The sequence below is a fragment of the Macaca thibetana genome, chromosome 3 (genome assembly GCF_024542745.1).
Source record: "Macaca thibetana thibetana isolate TM-01 chromosome 3, ASM2454274v1, whole genome shotgun sequence".
Classification (NCBI taxonomy): Eukaryota; Metazoa; Chordata; class Mammalia; order Primates; family Cercopithecidae; genus Macaca; species Macaca thibetana.
This window is the reverse complement of record NC_065580.1, coordinates 150,282,941-150,301,355: the sequence shown is the minus strand read 5'-3', so window position 1 is coordinate 150,301,355 and position 18,415 is coordinate 150,282,941. Positions and strand designations below refer to the sequence as shown.

At 55.6% G+C, this 18,415-nt stretch overlaps 1 protein-coding gene across 4 annotated transcripts in view; it reads left to right on the top strand.

The window, feature by feature from the left end:
* RADIL (Rap associating with DIL domain) overlaps nucleotides 1–18,415 on the top strand; it is an 80,497-nt gene that overhangs the window by 46,056 nt on the left and 16,026 nt on the right. For all 4 annotated transcript variants that reach the window (XM_050784329.1, XM_050784327.1, XM_050784328.1 and 1 more), the window contains exons 4-7: nucleotides 286–918; nucleotides 3,296–3,333; nucleotides 13,086–13,246; nucleotides 18,303–18,415. In XM_050784329.1, the coding sequence (XP_050640286.1) occupies nucleotides 286–918; nucleotides 3,296–3,333; nucleotides 13,086–13,246; nucleotides 18,303–18,415 (945 nt within the window). The remainder of the gene's footprint in view (nucleotides 1–285; nucleotides 919–3,295; nucleotides 3,334–13,085; nucleotides 13,247–18,302) is intronic.

Sequence of the window (18,415 nt, the reverse complement as noted above, 5' to 3'; positions counted from 1 at the left end):
CGGCCCTGACCTGGCCTCGCCCTGTCTCAAAGTTGGGTCGCTCCCGGGTGTCTCGTGTGCCCCCTGAGCTCCTCTGGGAAACCAACCTCCACTGGGATGGGCCCGGACATCGAGAGGCGGGTTCCTGAGAGCTGCTGGGGCTCTGGTTTGGGGATGGCCAGGGACATGGAGAGCCTGCAGGGACAGCATCCCAGCCACGCGGCTTCAGCAACCAGTGACTAAAGACCGGCCACTTTTCCCGTGTGCTGCTTGCATTGCGCCTGCCCTGAGCGGAGTCTCTTTCAGGACAGCCTGGTGTATGTGCTCAACCGGGACCGGCACACGGTGGGCCAGCGAACCCCCTCCAGCAAGCCCAGCATCAGCCTCTCGGCCCCCGACATCCTGCCTCTGCACTGCACCATTCGCCGGCACCCGCTACCGGACAGCGGCCAGCCCGGGGGGAGGCTGGTCCTGGAACCCATCCCCGGGGCGCCCATCTCCGTCAACTTCTCCGAGGTGGGGCGCAGGACCGTGGTGCTGCACCACGGGGACCTGCTCTCCCTGGGGCTCTACTACCTGCTGCTGTTCAAGGACCCCGCGCAGGCCCAGCCCCTGCCGGCCCGGGCCTTGGCGCGCCTCCGGGCCGTGCCGCAGAGCTGCCGGCTGTGCGGAGCCGCGCTTGGGGCCCGGGATGCCGCCTGCCCTACTCAGGCCGCCCTGCCCCGGCGCCAGCAGCTGCTCCTGGAGTTTGAGCCCCACCTGGAGGACACGCTGCTGCAGAGGATCATGACGTTGATCGAGCCAGGCGGCGACGACCACAAGCTGACCCCCGCCTTCTTGCTGTGCCTCTGCATCCAGCACTCGGCCACCCACTTCGAGCCGGGCATGTTTGGGCAGCTCCTGCTCAAGATAGCCAGGCTGATCCGCGAGACTATCTGGGTCAGTGTGCTGGGGTGGGTGGTCTGGGTCGTGTGCTGGTCTGGGGGAGGAGGGGGCCCGGAGCTGGCCCTGGCTGGGGGGCGGGAGCGCCTCTATCTGACCCCTACGGTGCTGTGCCGCTGAGCGCAGGGTGGCCCTTCCCTGCCTGTCGCTGCCTCCCAGCCCCACAGGCCACCAGAAGCAGCCCCAGAGCCCAAGGCGTCAGTTGCAGCGCTTTGCCTCTCAGGGTGGGGCTTACATGAGGTCCAAAGTCACCTCCTGAGCTCTGGGCTTGTACTTTCCCTGGGGTCCAGCTGGGCCCAGCACTGTCACGTGCCAGGAGTGAGGTGCCCCTGAGCCTGGGCACCACGAGGCCGAGGTGACATTGATAGCTCTCACAGGCCCCTACCCAAGAGCCCCAGAAGCCCCTGTCTGTGCTAGTGCCCTGTGCTTGCTGCCAGGGGCCGGTTGAGCAGATATCCACTGGAGCCACCCCTGATCCGAGTTTGGAGGTGCAGGGCCCGTCGACTTTTGTGCGTTGACAAACTTTCCTCCAGGCCAGCGTCTCTCATCCCCGGCCCTGTGGACATTGTGGCAGGAGAGCTCCTTGCTGTGGGTCTGGCCTGTGCATTGCAGAGGATTCAGCAGCATCCCTGGCCTCCACCCCTTGATGCTGGTCACACCCCGCCACACACACACATACAGCCATGGCTACGGGCATTGCCAATGTTCCTGGGAATCCAGTGTGGCTGCCAGTGGGCAGGACTGCCCTGGACCCATGAGTGCTGGAATAGGCATCACACAGTCATGGCTCCCCCACTGGGCCCCACCCCACAGTGACGTGGCTCCCAGGGACCCAAAGGACAGCTCATAGTTGTTCAAGTTCGTTCAGAGACCCTCCGACCCTCCCTAGTCTGGGCCCTGCGTATCCCCGGCAGACATGGGAAGGGGGAACCGCTTGCCTGTAGAAACCTCATTAGTTTCTCATATAGGAATCCACATTTTAAATGTCTGAGACTTTTAAAAAGTAAAAGCCAGCACAGGCTGCCCTGTCCAGAGGTCAGTAGGAGCCGTCTCTATGCACTGTGGGTGTTGTAATCCGGGTGTCTGCGCCTCGTTCCCTCGGGTTCCCGGCATGGGATTTGATGGGAGTGCCACTGCAGCATGCCCCTGTCCCTTCCGTGCAGTCACAGACACAGGGCCAGGTGATGTCTGTGTAGTGTGCGTCCACATCGTGGCCGCTGTGACCGAGAGTTACTTGCTGGCCAGAAGTCATAGGTTTTCGCACGATCATTGTCATTTCCCGAGTCTCGTCTGCGCCAGGCACTTACTTACAAACCAAACGCTGTTTAATTTCTTTCTCACAACCACCCTCACGATGTAGATACCGCATCCCACGTCACTGAGGTACCAGGGAAACTGAAGCCAGGGGGTTGTAAGCCACTTGCGGAGGGACCCGGGTCCCAGCCTGCGTCCTAGCCACCTGGAGCTGGCTGTGTGGCTGGCCCACTCCCTGCAGCACACCAGGGCTCACCCTGCCCCTAGGCTACAGGCTCTGAAACAGAGGCTCCCAGATGTGAATCACCTGGCCCAGGAATTGAGCTTATAGACATCAGACCGAGCCTGAGTTCACCTCTTGCCCCCGCACCCACTACCCCATGCGAATGTTATTTGCGCGTTTGTTTACTGAAATGTGTGACTCTGTCGCCACTGCCCTGTCCTCATTCCTCACCAAACATATAGGCAGATGCTTAGAGTCTATGCGCAGTCAGCCATCACGGTTACATTTAGCTGGATAATAACTTGCTACTAAGCCAAGAATAATTTTTTTGTTTTTTTCTGAGATGGAGTCTCGCTCTGTCACTCAGGCTGTAGTGCGGTGGCGTGATCTCGTCTCACTGCAACCTTTGCCTCCCAGGTTCAAGCGATTCTCCTGACTCAGCCTCCCGAATAGCTGGGATTATAAGCATACACCACCATACCCGGTTTATTTTGTATTTTTAATAGAGATGGGGTTTCACCATGTTGTCCAGGCCAGTCTCGAACTCCTGACCTCAAGTGATCTGCCCACCTTGGCCTCCCAAAGTGCTGGGATTACAGGCGTGAGCCACCTTGCCCAGCCTCTACTATTTTTTAAATAGCTGGTTGTTATGTAAGCTAGAGAGTTGTGAGATACTCTATTGTAGGAAACTTGTAGGTCACAGTCGGTAATGGAATGGGAAGATGTTTAAGTCACATGGAAAATGTCCTTTCCAGCACAGCTTGAATAAATAGTGTCACACAGGATGCCTGGGGCAGCACGGCTTGTTTTCATGTCAATGGTATAATGTGTATCTGAACGTGTCCCTGTGTTAGCCTGTTTTTCTCACTTGCTTTTTCTCCTGCTTTGTAATTGTAGGAGAAAACCAAAGAACTAGCAGAGAAACAGGCGCAACTGTGAGTATGACCTGGTTATTGTGCCCGTCTCTGAGCAGCAGGTCCCGGGGGCTCACACTTCCCAGGGGAGCCAAGTCCTGAGGGGTCTCCCCACGCCTTGGGGTCAGCTCCGGGCTTTGTCCTTCCATCCAAGCAGCGACCTTTTTTGCTTCTTTAGTCATCACCCTGGGAAGCTCTGAGTTGGGAAATTGCTTCAGGGCACCCTTAAGACTGGATGGGTGAGATCTTCTTTTTTTTTGTTTTGTTTTGTTTTGTTTTGTTTTGTTTGAGATGGAGTCTTGCTCCATCCCCAGGCTGGAGTGCAATGGTGCAATCTCGGCTCACTGCAACCTCCACCTCCCAGGTTCAAGGGATTCTCTTGCCTCAGCCTCCCGAGTAGCTGGGACTGCAGGTGCGCACCTCCATGCCCAGCAATTTTTTTTTTTTGTATTTTCAGTAGAGACAGTGTTTCACCATGTTGACCAGGCTGGTCTCGAACTCCTGAACTCAAGTGATCCACCTGCCGTGGCCTCCCAAAGTACTGGGATTACAGGCGTGAGCCACCATGCCTGGCTTTTTTTTTTTTTTTTTTTTGGAGAATCTTCACAATTTTATTAAGTATGTATTTTTCACTTTTATTTTAAGTTCAGGGGTACAAGTGCAGCTTGTTATGTAGGTAAACTTGTGTCATGCAGGCTTGTTGTACAGATTATTTCATCACCCAGGTATTAAGCCTTGTACCCATTTGTTGTATTTCCTGATCCTCTCCCTCCTTCCAGCCTCCACCCTCTGAAAGTCCCCAGTGTCTGTTGCTCCCCTCTCTGTGTCCACGTGTTCTCATCATTTAACTCCCACTTGTAAGTGAGAGGGTATTTAGTTTTCTGTTCCTGCGTTAGTTTGCTAAGCATAATAGCCTCTAGCTCCATCCATGTGCCTGCAAAGGACAAGAGCTCATGCTTTTTTTTTTTTTTTTTTTTTTTGAGATGGAGTTTCGCTCTTGTTGCCCGGGCTGGAGTGTAATAGTGCGATCTCGGCTCACTGCAACCTCTGCCTCTCGGGTTCAAGCGATTCTCCTGCCTCAGCCTCCGGAGTAGCTGGGATTACAGACATGCACCACCACGCCCAGCTAATTTTTTTTTTTAAGCAGAGTCTTGCTCTGTCGACCAGACTGGAGTGCAGTGTCGTGATCTCGGCTCACTGCAAGCTCCGCCTCCTGGGTTCATGCCATTCTCCTGCCTCAGCCTCCCAAGTAGCTGGGACTACAGGTGCCTGCCATCACGGCCAGCTAATTTTTTTTTTTTTTTTTTTGTATTTTTAGTGGAGACGGCGTTTCACCTTGTTAGCCTTCTCCTCCCTTGCTCTCCCCTGATTCTGGGTTAGAAGTAACCTGCTCCTTCAGGGAAAGGCGCAGCTCCTGGGTTAGAGGTAGGGCAGTGCACTGCCACTCTCCAACGGCTGTTTGCACAGAAGCACTATCTCTACCCTAGACACTGCTGGCGGGCTTGGGAAACCATTTGGGTGGATCTGATACAGACGCACAGACCCTGTGGCCCACATTCCCACTCTCGAGTGGGCCCTGGAGAGACACCTGCTTGTGGAGGGCAGTGTGTCTGCACGGGAGCTGAAGCCGCCACATGACTCCTCCAGGCAGAGGGCTCAGCGGTAGCAGGGAATGACCTTCAGCCACTGCTCTCTCAGTGCAGCTGAATCCAAGACAATGCTTGGAAAAAGCACCCAGCACAGTGTCTGTGGTACGGTTAAATGCATATACACACACACATACACACACACATGTGTGATATTCACAGCCAAACCATCCTGTTTAAGACACACGAGAGATGACACTGATGAAGGCAGAGTGGAAGGTGGTGGCCATGCTAGGCAGTGAGGGAGGGAATGCGTCTGGGGGGCTCAGGCTGAGTGGCTGGCAGCACCCCCTTAAGTCAAGCTGTGGTACACAGAGGCTTGTGTGATTCCCATCCGTGCCTTTATTAGTCTGTTCTCACACTGCTAATAAAGACATATCCGAGACTGGGTAATTGTAAAGGAAACAGGTTTAATGGACTCACAGTTCTCACAATGGACTCACATGGCTGGGGAGGCCTCACAATCATGGCAGAAGGCAAAGGAGGAACAATGGCACGTCTTAGATGGCGGCAGATGAGAGAGCGTATGCAGGGGAACTGCCCTTTCTAAAACCATCAGATCTCGTGAGGACTCATTCACTATCAGGAGAAGAGCATGGGAAAGACCCGCCCCCATGATTCCGTTACCTCCCACTGGGCCCCCTCCCACAACACTTGGGAATTGTGGGAGCTACGGTTTAAGATGAGATTTGGGTGGGGACACAGTCAAAGCCTGTGAGTGCCTCACCTACCAAAAATGGTCCATCCATAAAGCCCATTATTGCCATATGTGCCTGCTGATGTCTACCCTAGGTCCATCCTTCTTTCAAAGGTAGGAGGGACAGGCATGGGACAGCTTGGGGACCACTGACCTGGAGTCCCCAGCATCCCCACTGCCCGGCCCAGGGAGAGCTGAGCTCTGAATGCCTTCCACTTTCACTGGCAAACACCTGCTCCCTCCAGCCAGGTCCCGATGCCATGCATTGGGGTGGGGCCTGGCCTGTGAGATCTGGGACTGTGTGAGGGACCCAGGCTCTGCCTCCCAGCCTGACAGGAGGGGGTTCCACAGAAGCCAGGCCCTGGACAGCATCGAAGGGTGATTGACAGCCTGACCCATGGCGAGGAGGTGGTCCAAGCCCGGGCCCCTACAGTGGCGCCTGGCATCTTGTGGGCTTTCAGTGCTGAGGAGAAGTTTGCATGGGAGTTGGGACTGGCCCAGTGACAGGCATGGTGGCCTCCCTCTGGGGCTCTGCTCCAGGACAGCTGGAGTTCTGAGGTTGAGGCAGGGTGTGGAGGGGATGGCAGTGTACCCAGCCCTCATCCTCCTAAGTGCTGAGGTGTGGGGAAGACTGGAACCTTCCACCCCAGCGCCTGTTTGCTGGGCGGCCTGCAGTCTGAAGTGCAGCTCTGGGTGGACCCAGCTTCCTCGTTGACAGGAAGGCCGGGCCCTCTCTGCTGCAGCTGTGCGCTCATGCTGTGCGTTCCGGAACCGTCATCGTTAGGGCATAGAAACAGCCCTGTTTCCATCCCTCATGCACGCCTGGGGATTTTCCTTTGTAAAATAATGAATTTCCTTTTTCCTTTGTAAAATAATGAATCACTTACGAAACCCAGAACAGTACAGACTCCGTCACTCATCCGTGAACCCACACCTGAAACTGACGTGATGATGATGATGATGATGATTTGGGATTTAATATTACTAACATTTTGTTTGCCCTGTTTGCCTCAAATCTTTGTGTTCTGTGTTTCAAATTGTGGATGACTACTGAATTTGACTAAATCATTTTCTGCATCTGTGATCATCATATTTCCCCCCTTTAGTCTGTTAATGTGGAGTCCTACATTCCTAGGTTTTCTTTTTTTTTGAGACAGGGTCTCATTCTGTCACCCAGGCTGGAGTGCACTGGCGCGACCTCAGCTCGCCACAACCTCCGCCTCCACCTCCTGGGCTGAAGCGATTCCTGCTCCTCAGCCTTCAAGCAGCTGGGACTACAGGTGCACGCCACCACACCCGGCTAATTTTTGTGTTTTTTGTAGAGATGGAATTTCACTATGTTCACCCAGGCTGGTCTGGAACTCCTGAGCTCAAGCAGCCTCCCACCTCAACCTCCCAAAGTGTTGGGATTACAGGCGTAAGCCACAGTGCCCAGTCTATATTTTTAATATTTCAAGGAGCCTCCATACTGTTTTCTGTAAAGGCTGTACTAATTTATATTCCCACCAACAGCGTGCAGTCCTTTTGAACACCTGTCATCTGTCATCGTTTTGATAATGGCCATTCTAACAGGAGTGAGGTGGCATCTCATTGTGGTTTTGATTGGCATCTCCCTGACGATTAATGATGTTGACTGTTGATCTTTTTTGTTTTGTTTTGTTTTGTTTTGTTTTTTGAAATGGAGTCTCGCTCTGCTGCCCAGGCTGGAGTGCAGTGGCGCGATCTCAGCTCACTGCAAGCTCCGCCTCCCGGGCCCACGCCATTCTCCTGCCTCAGCCTCCCGAGTAGCTGGGACTACAGGCGCCCGCCACCACACCCGGCTAATTTTTTGTATTTTTAGTAGAGACGGGGTTTCACCGTGTTAGCCAGGATGGTCTCGATCTCCTGACCTTGTGATCCGCCCGCCTCAGCCTCCCAAAGTGCTGGGATTACAGGCGTGAGCCACCGCGCCTGGCCGACTGTTGATCTTTTAATTAGGATTTTCCCATCTGAATTAATTGGTAACATCGGTCTACATTCTTTTATTTTTTGCATTGTCCTTGTCTGATTTTAGTAACCAGGTTCACAGAACATGAATTGGGGAGCTTTCTCCATTTCTTAGTTCTCCAGATTGGTTCGTATGAGGTGAGGGCTGGCCCTGAAGCTTTGCTGGAAGAACATCTGGGCCAGAGTCCTCGGGGAGGGAGACCCGTGTTGGCTGAATCCCTTTCTTTAGTGATGATTGGTTTATTTCATTTTTTATTTATTTTTGTTCTTTTCTGAGATGGAGTCTTGCCCTGTCCCCCAGGCTGGAGTGCAGTGGCGGGATCTCAGCTCACTGCAACCTCCACCTCCTGGGTTCACGCCATTCTCCTGCCTTAGCCTCCTGAGTAGCTGGGACTACAGGCATCCGCCACCACACCTGGCTAAGTTTTTGTATTTTTAGTAGAGATGGGGTTTCACTGTGTTAGCCAGGATGATCTTGATCTCCTGACCTTGTGGTCCGCCCACCTCGGCCTCCCAAAGTGCTGGGATTACAGGACTACAGGTGTAAGCCACTGCTCCTGGCGCTGTTTTTTTTTTTTTTTTTTTTCTTCTTTTTTTTGAGACAGTCTTGCTCTGTCGCCCAGGCTGGAGTGCAGTGGTGCAATCGCATGTCACTGCAGCCTCCGCCTCCCAGGTTCAAGCAATTCTCCTGCCTCAGCCTCCTGAGTAGCTGGGATTACAGGTGCCTGCCACCATGCCTGGCTAATTTTTGTATTTTCAGTAAAGACGGGGTTTTGCCATGTTGACCAGGCTTGTCTTGAACTCCTGACCTCAAGCAATCTGCCCACCTTGGTCTCCCAAAGTGCTGGGATGACAGGCGTGAGCCACACTCCCGGCCTGTCCTGATGATTCTTATTGCCCTAGAATCTTTCTTTCCCTGGGATGAGTACCACATCCCTTTTCACTGGTTTCCCATTCGCCTGATCAGTTTTTTCCAGCCTGTACGTGGAACCAGGGAAAGTTTACCTTCACCCTTTCTGTGTCCTTTTGTTTTATGTTTTGAAAGCGATTGTTTATTCACCTGACTTATCTTTGTTAATGGACAAGTTGAATCTATTTAGGTTTATTGCCATTCCTGATGTCTTTGGCCACATTTTTAACATCGGTTTCACACTGTTTTCTGTGCCTTTTGCCTTTAATTTTTATACTTTCCTATCTGATTGGATTTTTTTTTTTTTTTTTTTTGAGACAGAGTCTCGCTCTGTTGCACAGGTTGGAGTATAGTGGCTCGATCTCAGCTCACTGCAACCTCTACCCTCTGGGTTCAAGCGATTCTCATGCCTCAGCCTCCTGAGTAGTTGGGATTACAGGCATGTGCCACCACACCTGGCTAATTCTTGTATTTTCAGTAAAAATGGGGTTTCACTATGTTGGCCAGCTGGTCTCAAACTCCTGACCTCAGGTGATCTGCCTACCTCGGCGTAATTGGATTTTTTTAAATTCCCCATTTCCTTCTTTATTAGTTTCAAAGTAATTCTGAAAATATTAATATCTTCATCTTTTTGTGGAACACTAGATCTCAGGATGCTTCGACCCCCATCCTCACTTCCAGGCTTTCATTTTATTACTTACATTATTCCAGCTTCAGCTTGCTTTTAACACTACTGTGTCTTAAATCATTCTTTGTTTTTACTTCATTTAATTTAATTAATTACGTTTTTTTGAGACAGGGTCTCACTCTGTTGCCCAGGCTAGAGTGCAGTGGTGCAGTCAGAGCTCACTGCAGCCTCAACCTCCTGGGCTCAAGCGATCCTCCTGCCTCAGCCTCCTGAGTAGTTGGGACCACAGGTGTGCACCGCCATGCCCTGGCTAATTTTTGGATTTTTTGTAGAGACAAGACTGAAGTGATCCTCTTGCTTCAGCCTCCCAAAGTGCTGGGATTACAGATGTGAGCCACCGCACCTGGCCCCCAAAGAGCACTTCTAACAGTTTCCTGCAATATATTCACCACTTCATTTCCCTTCTTGTCTTTCTTTCTTTTCTTTTTTTTTTTTTTTTCTGAGACAGAGTCTTGCTCTGTAGCCCAGGCTGGAGTGCAGTGGCGTGATCTTGGCTCACTGCAACCTCCGCCTCCTGGGTCCTGGTTCAAGCAATTCTTCTGCCTCAGCTTCTTGAGTAGCTGGGATTACAGGAATGCACCACTATGCCCAGCTAATTTTTGCATTTTTAATAGAGACAGGGTTTCACCATGTTGGCCAGGCTAGTCTTGAAGTCCTGACCTTGTGATCTGCCCACCTTGGCCTCCCAAAGTGCTGGGATTACAGCTGTGAGCCACCGTTCCTGGCTTTTTTCTTTCTCTCTCTCTCTTTCCTTTTTTCTTTCTTTCTTCCTTTCTTTCCGGGTGTGACGGCACTGGCTGAGCTGTCTGTGGCTTGCTTTCTCACTCACGACCTCTCCAGGTTGGTGGATGTGGCTGACCCACTTTTTGGGGTGCGCCGTTCCCTGGTCCTCTCCTGATGGACGCGACAGGCATGCATAGGCCGTGGCCGGCGGCTATGCTCTCGCCTCTGTGCTCCTTGTGGGCCCTGCGAGTGTTTCCGTCGCCTTGGTTCCCAGGATTGGGACTCCAGTGCCTCCCTTCACCCGCAGGAGATACCCGCGCCCTGACCGGCCTGCCCCAGCCAACTGCGCCCATTCCTCTTGTTGGGCTGTGCTGTTCCTGCTGAGTGCCCTTCCCCCTGCCCTCTTCTAGAACTGCCCCAGCCAGCTGCGCCCGTTCCTCCTGCCGGGCTGTGCTGTCCCTGCCCGAGTGCCCTTCCCCTCTGCCCTCTTCTAGGACAACATGGGTTTTCCTTTTCCACCAGACCTGCTCCTCCATCCACACAGGTCTGGGTAGAATGGGCTGGATCTTCATCATTCCCTGGGCCCCCACTCACGTGGCCCCAGGTTGGCAGGTGGGAGCGTTCAGCGCTGACCTGGCCCGAGTCTGATCCTGAAACTCCAGTTGCAAAGCCTGGTCGCTTGTTTTCCGGGAGAGGCCTGTCTACCCTCTGGGTTCCGGTAAAATTGAGAAGGGCAGCAAATGTTGAAAACAAGATGGAATTAGTCTCCGAAGAGCCCAGTGAATCCTTTAACTGCATAAAAAGCTCCTCTGCCCATCTGCAGACATGTGTGGGTCCTTCAAGCCAGTGTCCAGAATGGGCAAAAAGGAGCAGGACTTTTAGCTGTGCCAGATCCATGAGCAGGTAGCGGACCTGCTTAGCTGCCAGAAACAGGAGACACAGTCTCAGGCCAGTTTCTTCCCTCCCCAGCTGTGCGCACGCGAGAGAGGTCAACATTGTTTGTGGACAAAAGTGAAGTGACGTCAGAGACAGCAGGCAACACTTGGGGCACCGGGGAGAATCTGGGACGCAGCCTGGGCTTCCTCCCCCAGCCTCGCTTGGCTACCCAGTTGGGGAGAGAATAGGGAGGAAAACGGCCTCAGCCCTTCCCAGATGCCCTCACACACTGACTGCCTTAAGGTCCTGGTGGCATTTCCTGTGGGCTTGGCACCTTTAGAAGGACCCCAGGCTGGGTCCACACACCTGGGGCTGCGCGCGGTGGTCACTCTGACAGCTGTCCAGCCTTGAGCCTGGCTCTGCCCCGGGCCTGGGGGCAGGCACTGGGCTTGCACCATGCCCTGTGGCCAGCAGAGTCGCAGCCGCCTGGCTCGCCCCTTAGAATCCCCCCAGTAAAGGACACAGGTGACAAGGAGTATCCTGGCCAGCCACGGGCCAGGCAGCAGGGCCGCCCTCCACACCCCAGGCAGTCCCAAGTCAGATCTGCATGATTTGATCTGTTTGCAAAACGATCCTTCCTGCTCACCACTCGGGCACATGGCTATTTGTGTCCGCCAGCTGCAATTATGGAGGCTTATGGATGAATGCGTCCTCTGAGCTGCTGGGGACCCAGGGCGTCTGAGGCAGCCTGTCCAGTGGCTTAATGCTAAGCTGGTGCCTGGACCAGATGAGGAACCTGTGAGAAAGACGTGTGGTTGGCATTTTAAACGAGGAATTACCCGGGGACCTCAGCACAGCCTCGCCGTATCCACCCCTCAGACGTTCCAAGAGGCCGGCTGAGGACACTAGAAGGCAGTGTCAAGTCACACCAGGCAGACACATCCTGCGGCTGGTGCCAGAGATGCAGGAGAAAGGGTTTGGGAGCTCTGAGCTTGGAAGCCAGCCTGACGGCGGAGGCTGCCTCCAAGGGAGGAGGCAGCCCTGATGTTGCCGTCATCCCCTGAAAAGGGAGCACTGAGTCAGGAGGCCGCAGGCCTGGGAGGGAAGGGCGCCACCCCACCCCTACCTGCATTGGGCTGGCCAGGGAGGGGCCTGAGCTACTTCTGCTTTTGTTACTCAGAGTAACAACGAACCCCATGGATACAGAATCAGGGCCAGGCATGGTGGCTCATGCCTATAATCCCAGCACTTTAGGAATCCAAAGCAAGAGGATTGCTTAAGATTAGGAGTTCAAGAGCAGCCTGGGCAACATAGTAAGACCCCGTGTGTTAAAAAAAAAAAAAAAAAAAAAAAAAGTTTTTTAATAATTAGCCAGGGATGGCAGTGCATGCCTATAGTCCCAGCTGCTGGGAGGCCTCCTGGATTCAAACGATTCTCCTGCCTCAGCATTCCGAGTAGCTGGGATTACAGGTGCCCACCACCACGCCCAGCTAATGTTTATATTTTTAGTAGAGACGGGGTTTCACCATGTTGGCCAGGCTGGTCTCGAACTCCTGACCTCGGGTGATCCACCCACCTTGGCCTTCCAAAGTGCTGGGATTACAGGCGTGAGCCACCATGCCTGGCCTCAATTTGGGTTTCTAACGATTGCCTCTGAGTCTTCAAATCACATGCTTTGCCTGCTACCCTGCGATTCATGGACTTTACATGTGATTTTCTGACTTCCTGCTTTAATAAAGTAGCATTTCATTTTGCCTTGTGCACCTCCCAAAATAGCTCTATTATTGTTTATTTCCTTTGATAATTACCTTGTTAACTTAAATAATATAATGGAACTGACATTTGTTGTTCTAAAAACTTCGGACCAGCCCCCACCCCCATGCACGCATACGGGCGCACACACACATATTGGCACACATTCTGTCTCAGCATTCATAGCCACTTTATGATCTCATTCCAAAAAAGAAGACATGCAAGGCATTTATTTACCAAGGTTTTTTACCAATGGCTGTGGCATCCGGCTGTCTCCCTGCTAGGCTTGTAGGGGCCTCTGGCTGTCAGGTGTCGTGGGCAGATGCCAGGCGGGTACATGTATTGTTAAATGTCCCCACCCAGCAGTGTCAGGTTGACGGTTGCAGTTGTTGTCACCGTCCCGTGAAAACGCGCGTCCTTACTTAGAGAGAGTGGTAGATGCAGCCTCCTGGGTGTCAGGTCCCCGCATAACTCTTAGTCTTTCTGTCTTGGTAGCCAGGAGCCCATCTCGCTGGCCGGCTGCGCCATGGCTGATCTGGTTCCAGACTTGCAGCCCATTCTTTTCTGGATGTCTAATTCCATCGAGCTTCTGTACTTTATCCAGCAGAAATGCCCACTCTACATGCAGAGCATGGAGGAGCAGCTGGACGTCACAGGTACGGCTGGCGCTGCCCTCCATTCCCCCCGCCGGCGCCCCAGGCAGGGGAGTGTGGCACCTCCTTGCCATCCTCAGGATCGAGTTGGCCATGATAGCAGGGATGGATTCATGCCGGGGCTTCCTCAGCCCCTGGGCTGCCATGTGTCAGCTGCTCGGGGACGGCCTGTGAGGCTGGTGCTGGTGGCATGGGCCAGCCTGGCACCTCCCCCCACAGCGCCTTGGCGCTCAGTCTGTCCCCATCATCCCATGTGCTCCGTGCAGTGGCGTCCCCTTGACCACAACCCCACTCTTCTGCTTGCAGGAGGGCCCGGGGGGTTACACAGGTCACTCAGTAAGGGAGACAGATGCCACCGTCCACCATGAACCAAATGTAAGGGGCGGTAGAGAGAGCGTCGGCCATGAGACCGCCCCCCGTTCTGAGATGCACCATTGTTCCAGAAGGACAGATGTTGCCAGTCATCGTTGTGAAATTATAGATCATGCCGGTTTCATAGATTAAGATGTGGGAAATACACATTTCAGGATTTCTTTTTCTTTTTTTGAGACAGAGTCTCGCTCTGTCGCCCAGGCTGGAATGCAATGGTGGGATCTTGGTTCACTGCAAGCTCCTCCTCCCAGGTTCAAGCGATTCTCGTGCCTCAGCCTCCTGAGTACCTGGGATTACAGGAGCATGCCACCTCTCCCGGCTAGTTTTTGTATTTTTGGTAGAGATGGGGTTTCACCATGTTGGCCAGGCTGGTCTCGAACTCCTGACCTCAAGTGATCCGCCCACCTCAGTCTCCCAAAGTGCTGGGATTATAGGCGTGAGTCACCACGCCTGGCCAACATTTCAGGGTTTCTGAAATACAGTAGGAAGTGTTCTGAAAATACTAAGGGAGAGGGTTTCCAACGGGGCAGTCTCGGGGGCTTCGTGAGGAAGGTGGTGTGGGGCCGGGCCCGGAAGCCGGGGTAGGATTTCGGCTGGTGTGTCTGCTGAGAACTGTGTGGGGCCTGGAATGGAGCCAGGTGGGGCAGCAGGACAGTGACAAGCGGGCCCAGGGGACTGGGGACCAGAGCCTCTCGTGGGCAGCCTTGGTTCTGCCCCCCTACGGCCTTGCTGTCCATCTACTGCCCTCACATCTGTGGGGTGGGCTGTCAGGAGGGCCCAGGGCCGGAGGGTCCTGAGTGGCCGTGGCGTTGTGGCCCTGCCTCTGGAGGACCCAGGTCAGTGAGTGGCGCATTCCGAGCTGCCCTGAGCTGTGTCTCCAAGCTGCTAGGGAGGCCCAGGCCCGGTGTGCAGGGACGGGCGCTCCCACGGGCTCAGTCTACCAGACGCTGCGGGGTCTCTGTGTACTCAGCTGTGTCCCCGTCCCTGGGAGGGGTCTGTGGCTGTGACTGCATATGAGACAACCCGGAGGACACAAGGCCAGGCAAGGTCCTGGCCGGGCTGTGTTGGGGGCGCTGGGACCTTGCTGTGCCCCCCACGCCTTAGGGGCAGTTTTCCTGAGAGGAGGGGCTCTCGGTGATGAGAGGGAGGCGCCAGGGCATCTGCGCAGTGACCCTGTGGTGGGACAGGCTCCCACAATGCGTCAGGGCCCAGTCAGCCTCCAGGCGGGGGCCGGGCTGCAGAGACCAGGCTGGATTGAGGCTGCATGGAGGAGGCCGGGCCGGCCCTGGCCATGAGGTTGTGGGGTGGGGCCCCCGTTCCAGGGGGAGGCAGAGCTGGCTGGGATCTGTCTGAGTTCCTTCCTGCCGGCCACGATTCCTTCCCACTGTTTCCTTCTCCCCTCCTTCACGGGGAAGGGGACATGGGGTCCTGCCAGGGGCTCCCGGGTCTGGGAGTTGGGGCTGCCTTGAATATGTGGGGGTAGTGTCAACCCCTCCTGGCCTCAGTGGGCATCCAGGCCTCTGGCCTGTGCCCTTGCCCCCCACGTGACATGGTAGCCCCTGCCTGTCCACAGGGCCTGGGTCTAAGCTAGACCTTTCCTCTGGCTTTTTCCCGGAAAGTGACGTAAACGACTGTGTGTCTCTAAGTCTCCACACAAGTTTCCCACATCCATCTGCCTGGCTGCAGTCCTCCCCTGGGGCTCCTGGGCTCCCGGGACTCCAGTGCCTGTCGCCTCTCCCTGCAGACCTGACTCTGCCATCCTCTAGGGCTGGAGTTGCAGCCAGCAGGTGGCCCTGGGATGGAGGCAACTCCGGGGTTGCGGCTGGCCAAGGGCGACCCTCGCTGACGTTGCAGTGCACTTGGTCCTTCCGTGTGACGGGGGACGGGGCCAGCTTAGGGGCCTCTTTTGTTCCGGTCCCCACAGAAAGAGTCAGTTCTCGGACCTGTGACTTTTGAGCTCCGTGTTCCCGGCGAGTCCCCGGCTGACTTTCCACGTGGCTTTGTGGCTGCCTGGGTCTGGTGGCTGCAGGCAGCTGGGTCCCATGTGGTCCCCGTGTTGGCTGCTCTTCATGGGAAAAATTGCTCCAGGCTGATGGAGCTGCTGCCTTTGGTCTTGGGAGGAAGTTATTTTTGGTCAGGGGCCTGGGTAGTGTTTGGCCCGGCGATGGGAGTCGGGGCCCAGGGACGCCCGCAGGCTCCTGGTGTCGAGGGCCAGGCAGGCGCCAGGGAATGGAGTGGGAGATAGCCCCCAGTAGGGGCCGGAGGGTCAGAGCCCCGTCAGCCTCCTGACTCTCTGCAGGAAATGTCTGTGGGAAGAATTCGGAGAGCAGGGCTGTCCCGTCCTGAGAGCGAGTCACATGGCCATTGTCGTTCCCCAAACACTGTTTTGTCCAAAGCTCTGATCCAGGCCCCTCCCGCGCCACCTCACACCATCGTGTGTGTCTCGGATTCTCTTCATGGCTGAGGCTCAGCGCCTTCTTCTTTAGGGACAGGGCCGGCTTCCTCAGGGGTCGTGGAGTTTCGGAGCAGGGCAGGGGCAGCCGGCTGGTGTGTCCTCTTAATGGCTTGTGGGCGTCGGAAATCCTCAGAAATCCCACCAGCCCTGGTACCACGGGGAAACGCGTCTCGGGGGATTTAGAAATGGAGTCTAAGGGCCAGGCTCACACCTGTCATGCCCGCACTTTGGGAGGCCGAGGTGGGCAGATCACTTGAGGTCAGGAGTTCGAGACCAGCCTGGTCAACATGGTGAAACCCTGTCTCTACTAAAAATACAGAAATTAGCAGGGCATGGTGGCATGCTCCTGTAGTCCCAGCTACTTGGGAGGCTGAGTGGGGAGAATCGCTTGAACTTGGAAAGCAGAGGCTGCAGTGAGCTGGGATTGTGCCCTTGCACTCCAGCCTGGGCGACACAGTGAGACTCTGTCTCAAAAAAAAAAAAAAAAAAAAAAAGAAAAGAAAAGAAAAAAGAAAGAAATGGAGTCTCACGGCCAGGTGCAGGGGCACACACTTGTAATCCCAGCACTTTGGGAGGCCAAGGCGGGTGGATTGCCTGAGCCCAGGAGTTCCAGACCAGCCTGGGCAACATAGTGAGATCCCATCTCTACCAAAAATTAAATAAAAGAAGAAATGGAGTCTCAGGCCCTTGGGGGGTGGCTGGAGGCTGCTCTGTGGTTTCGTTCAGCACAGCCCCTGCCACCTTCTCCTCCTCCTGTCACTCCCACGCCCCGTTTCCCTCTTCCCGCTGGCACCCTGCCCTTGCCCAGGAAGTGATGTGGGGCTGGGTTCTCAGAGCTGGCAGCCTGAGGCAGTCGGGGTCAGGGCACCAGGACAGGTGGACGGGTCAGAGCTCAGCCTCCTGACCCGCCTGCCGTGGCTGTGAATATCCTTGGCTGGTACTCACTGTGGATGCCCTCGGGCCGCCTTGTGTGTCTCCACAGGCCTGGAGGCTTCTGGGCACAGTGTTGAGGTTGGCAGAGCCTGAGAGCCCCTCACTGCCCTGGACCCCGGGGTCCCTCCAGCTGCCCTGCCTGGGTGCCAGATGTGACCCTGTGGGGCAGGCACTGGGGGATCTCACAGGTTCTTGGGGAGCAGACTTGGTGGGTGGGGGCCAGGCAGCCCCAGGCCCCTGAAGGAGGAGCACCAGGAGCAGAGGAGCGAAAGTGACAGGGGCTTGTCCAGGGACTCGGCGCAGCATTGTCCTGGCCATGAGTGGGCGGCCTCCCGTGCACTCTGCGTGGCAGAGGGGCGGCTGGGGGCCTGTGCTCCTGGGAGGCCCGCATCGGGGCGAGTGTTGGCCTGGCTCACCAGGCACCACCCACGCAGCCCTGTCAGGTGCCCCGACAGGCAGCTCCCACGGTGCGGCCCCTCTGCCCCTCCTGGAAGAAGACCCCACAGGAGGGAGAGGAGGGGAGCTGTGGCCACCTACCTGGCTGCACTAGGAACACTGCTGTGGTCGCCGCCCACAGTCCCGGGAGAGAATGAACGCGCCTAAAGGCGGGACAGCAGGGTCCTGGCCCCTTCCCCAGGTGCTGATGGGACCCCCAGTCACTGAGACCACCACATGCCCCCTCACATTCTGGAAGCCCCCAGGAAGGCTCCACCCTGTCGGGAGCCTCTCACCTTCACAAGAGCCCCCACCCAGAGGGCAGGAACCACTCCGTGGGCAGCTGCCCCCAGCCTCAGCTCCAGCCGCCCCCGCTGACACCCGGGAGTGGGGGTGAAATAGGTGATTTGGGCTTTTTCCTCCCGAAAGACTGTTATGATTCCACGGAGTGGCAGCCACTCGGGGGCTGCTGCCAGAGTCCTGTGACCCATGTCGCGGGTGAGAGGCGACTTGTGGGGAGGGAGTTAGGACCTGCTATGTTGGGTGCAGTTGGTTGTAACAGAAAACTTATCAGAACGTGGGAGTGAATGAGCACTTAGGCAGGGCTGGGCATTGAGACGTTGGGTGTCTGGGCCCCTCCTGCCCCCTCCCCAGCATTCCCCTCCCCTGGTAAGGGCAGCGGCAGGTTTGCTGCACTCGTCCCAGCCAGGGTCCAGAGTCCCTTGGCTGGTTTATGGCATCCGGACCCCAGATGGGGCGTGTTGGGCAGTGCCTGTGGCAGGGACAGAGCTGGCGGCTGGCTGAGTTGCTGCGTTCCTGAGTGCTGTGCCCATTGTGACCATCTGTGTGGCTGTCTCCCCGCAGGCTCTAAGGAGTCGCTGTTCTCCTGCACGCTGACGGCCAGCGAGGAGGCCATGGCGGTGCTGGAGGAGGTGGTGCTGTACGCCTTCCAGCAGTGCGTCTACTACGTCTCCAAG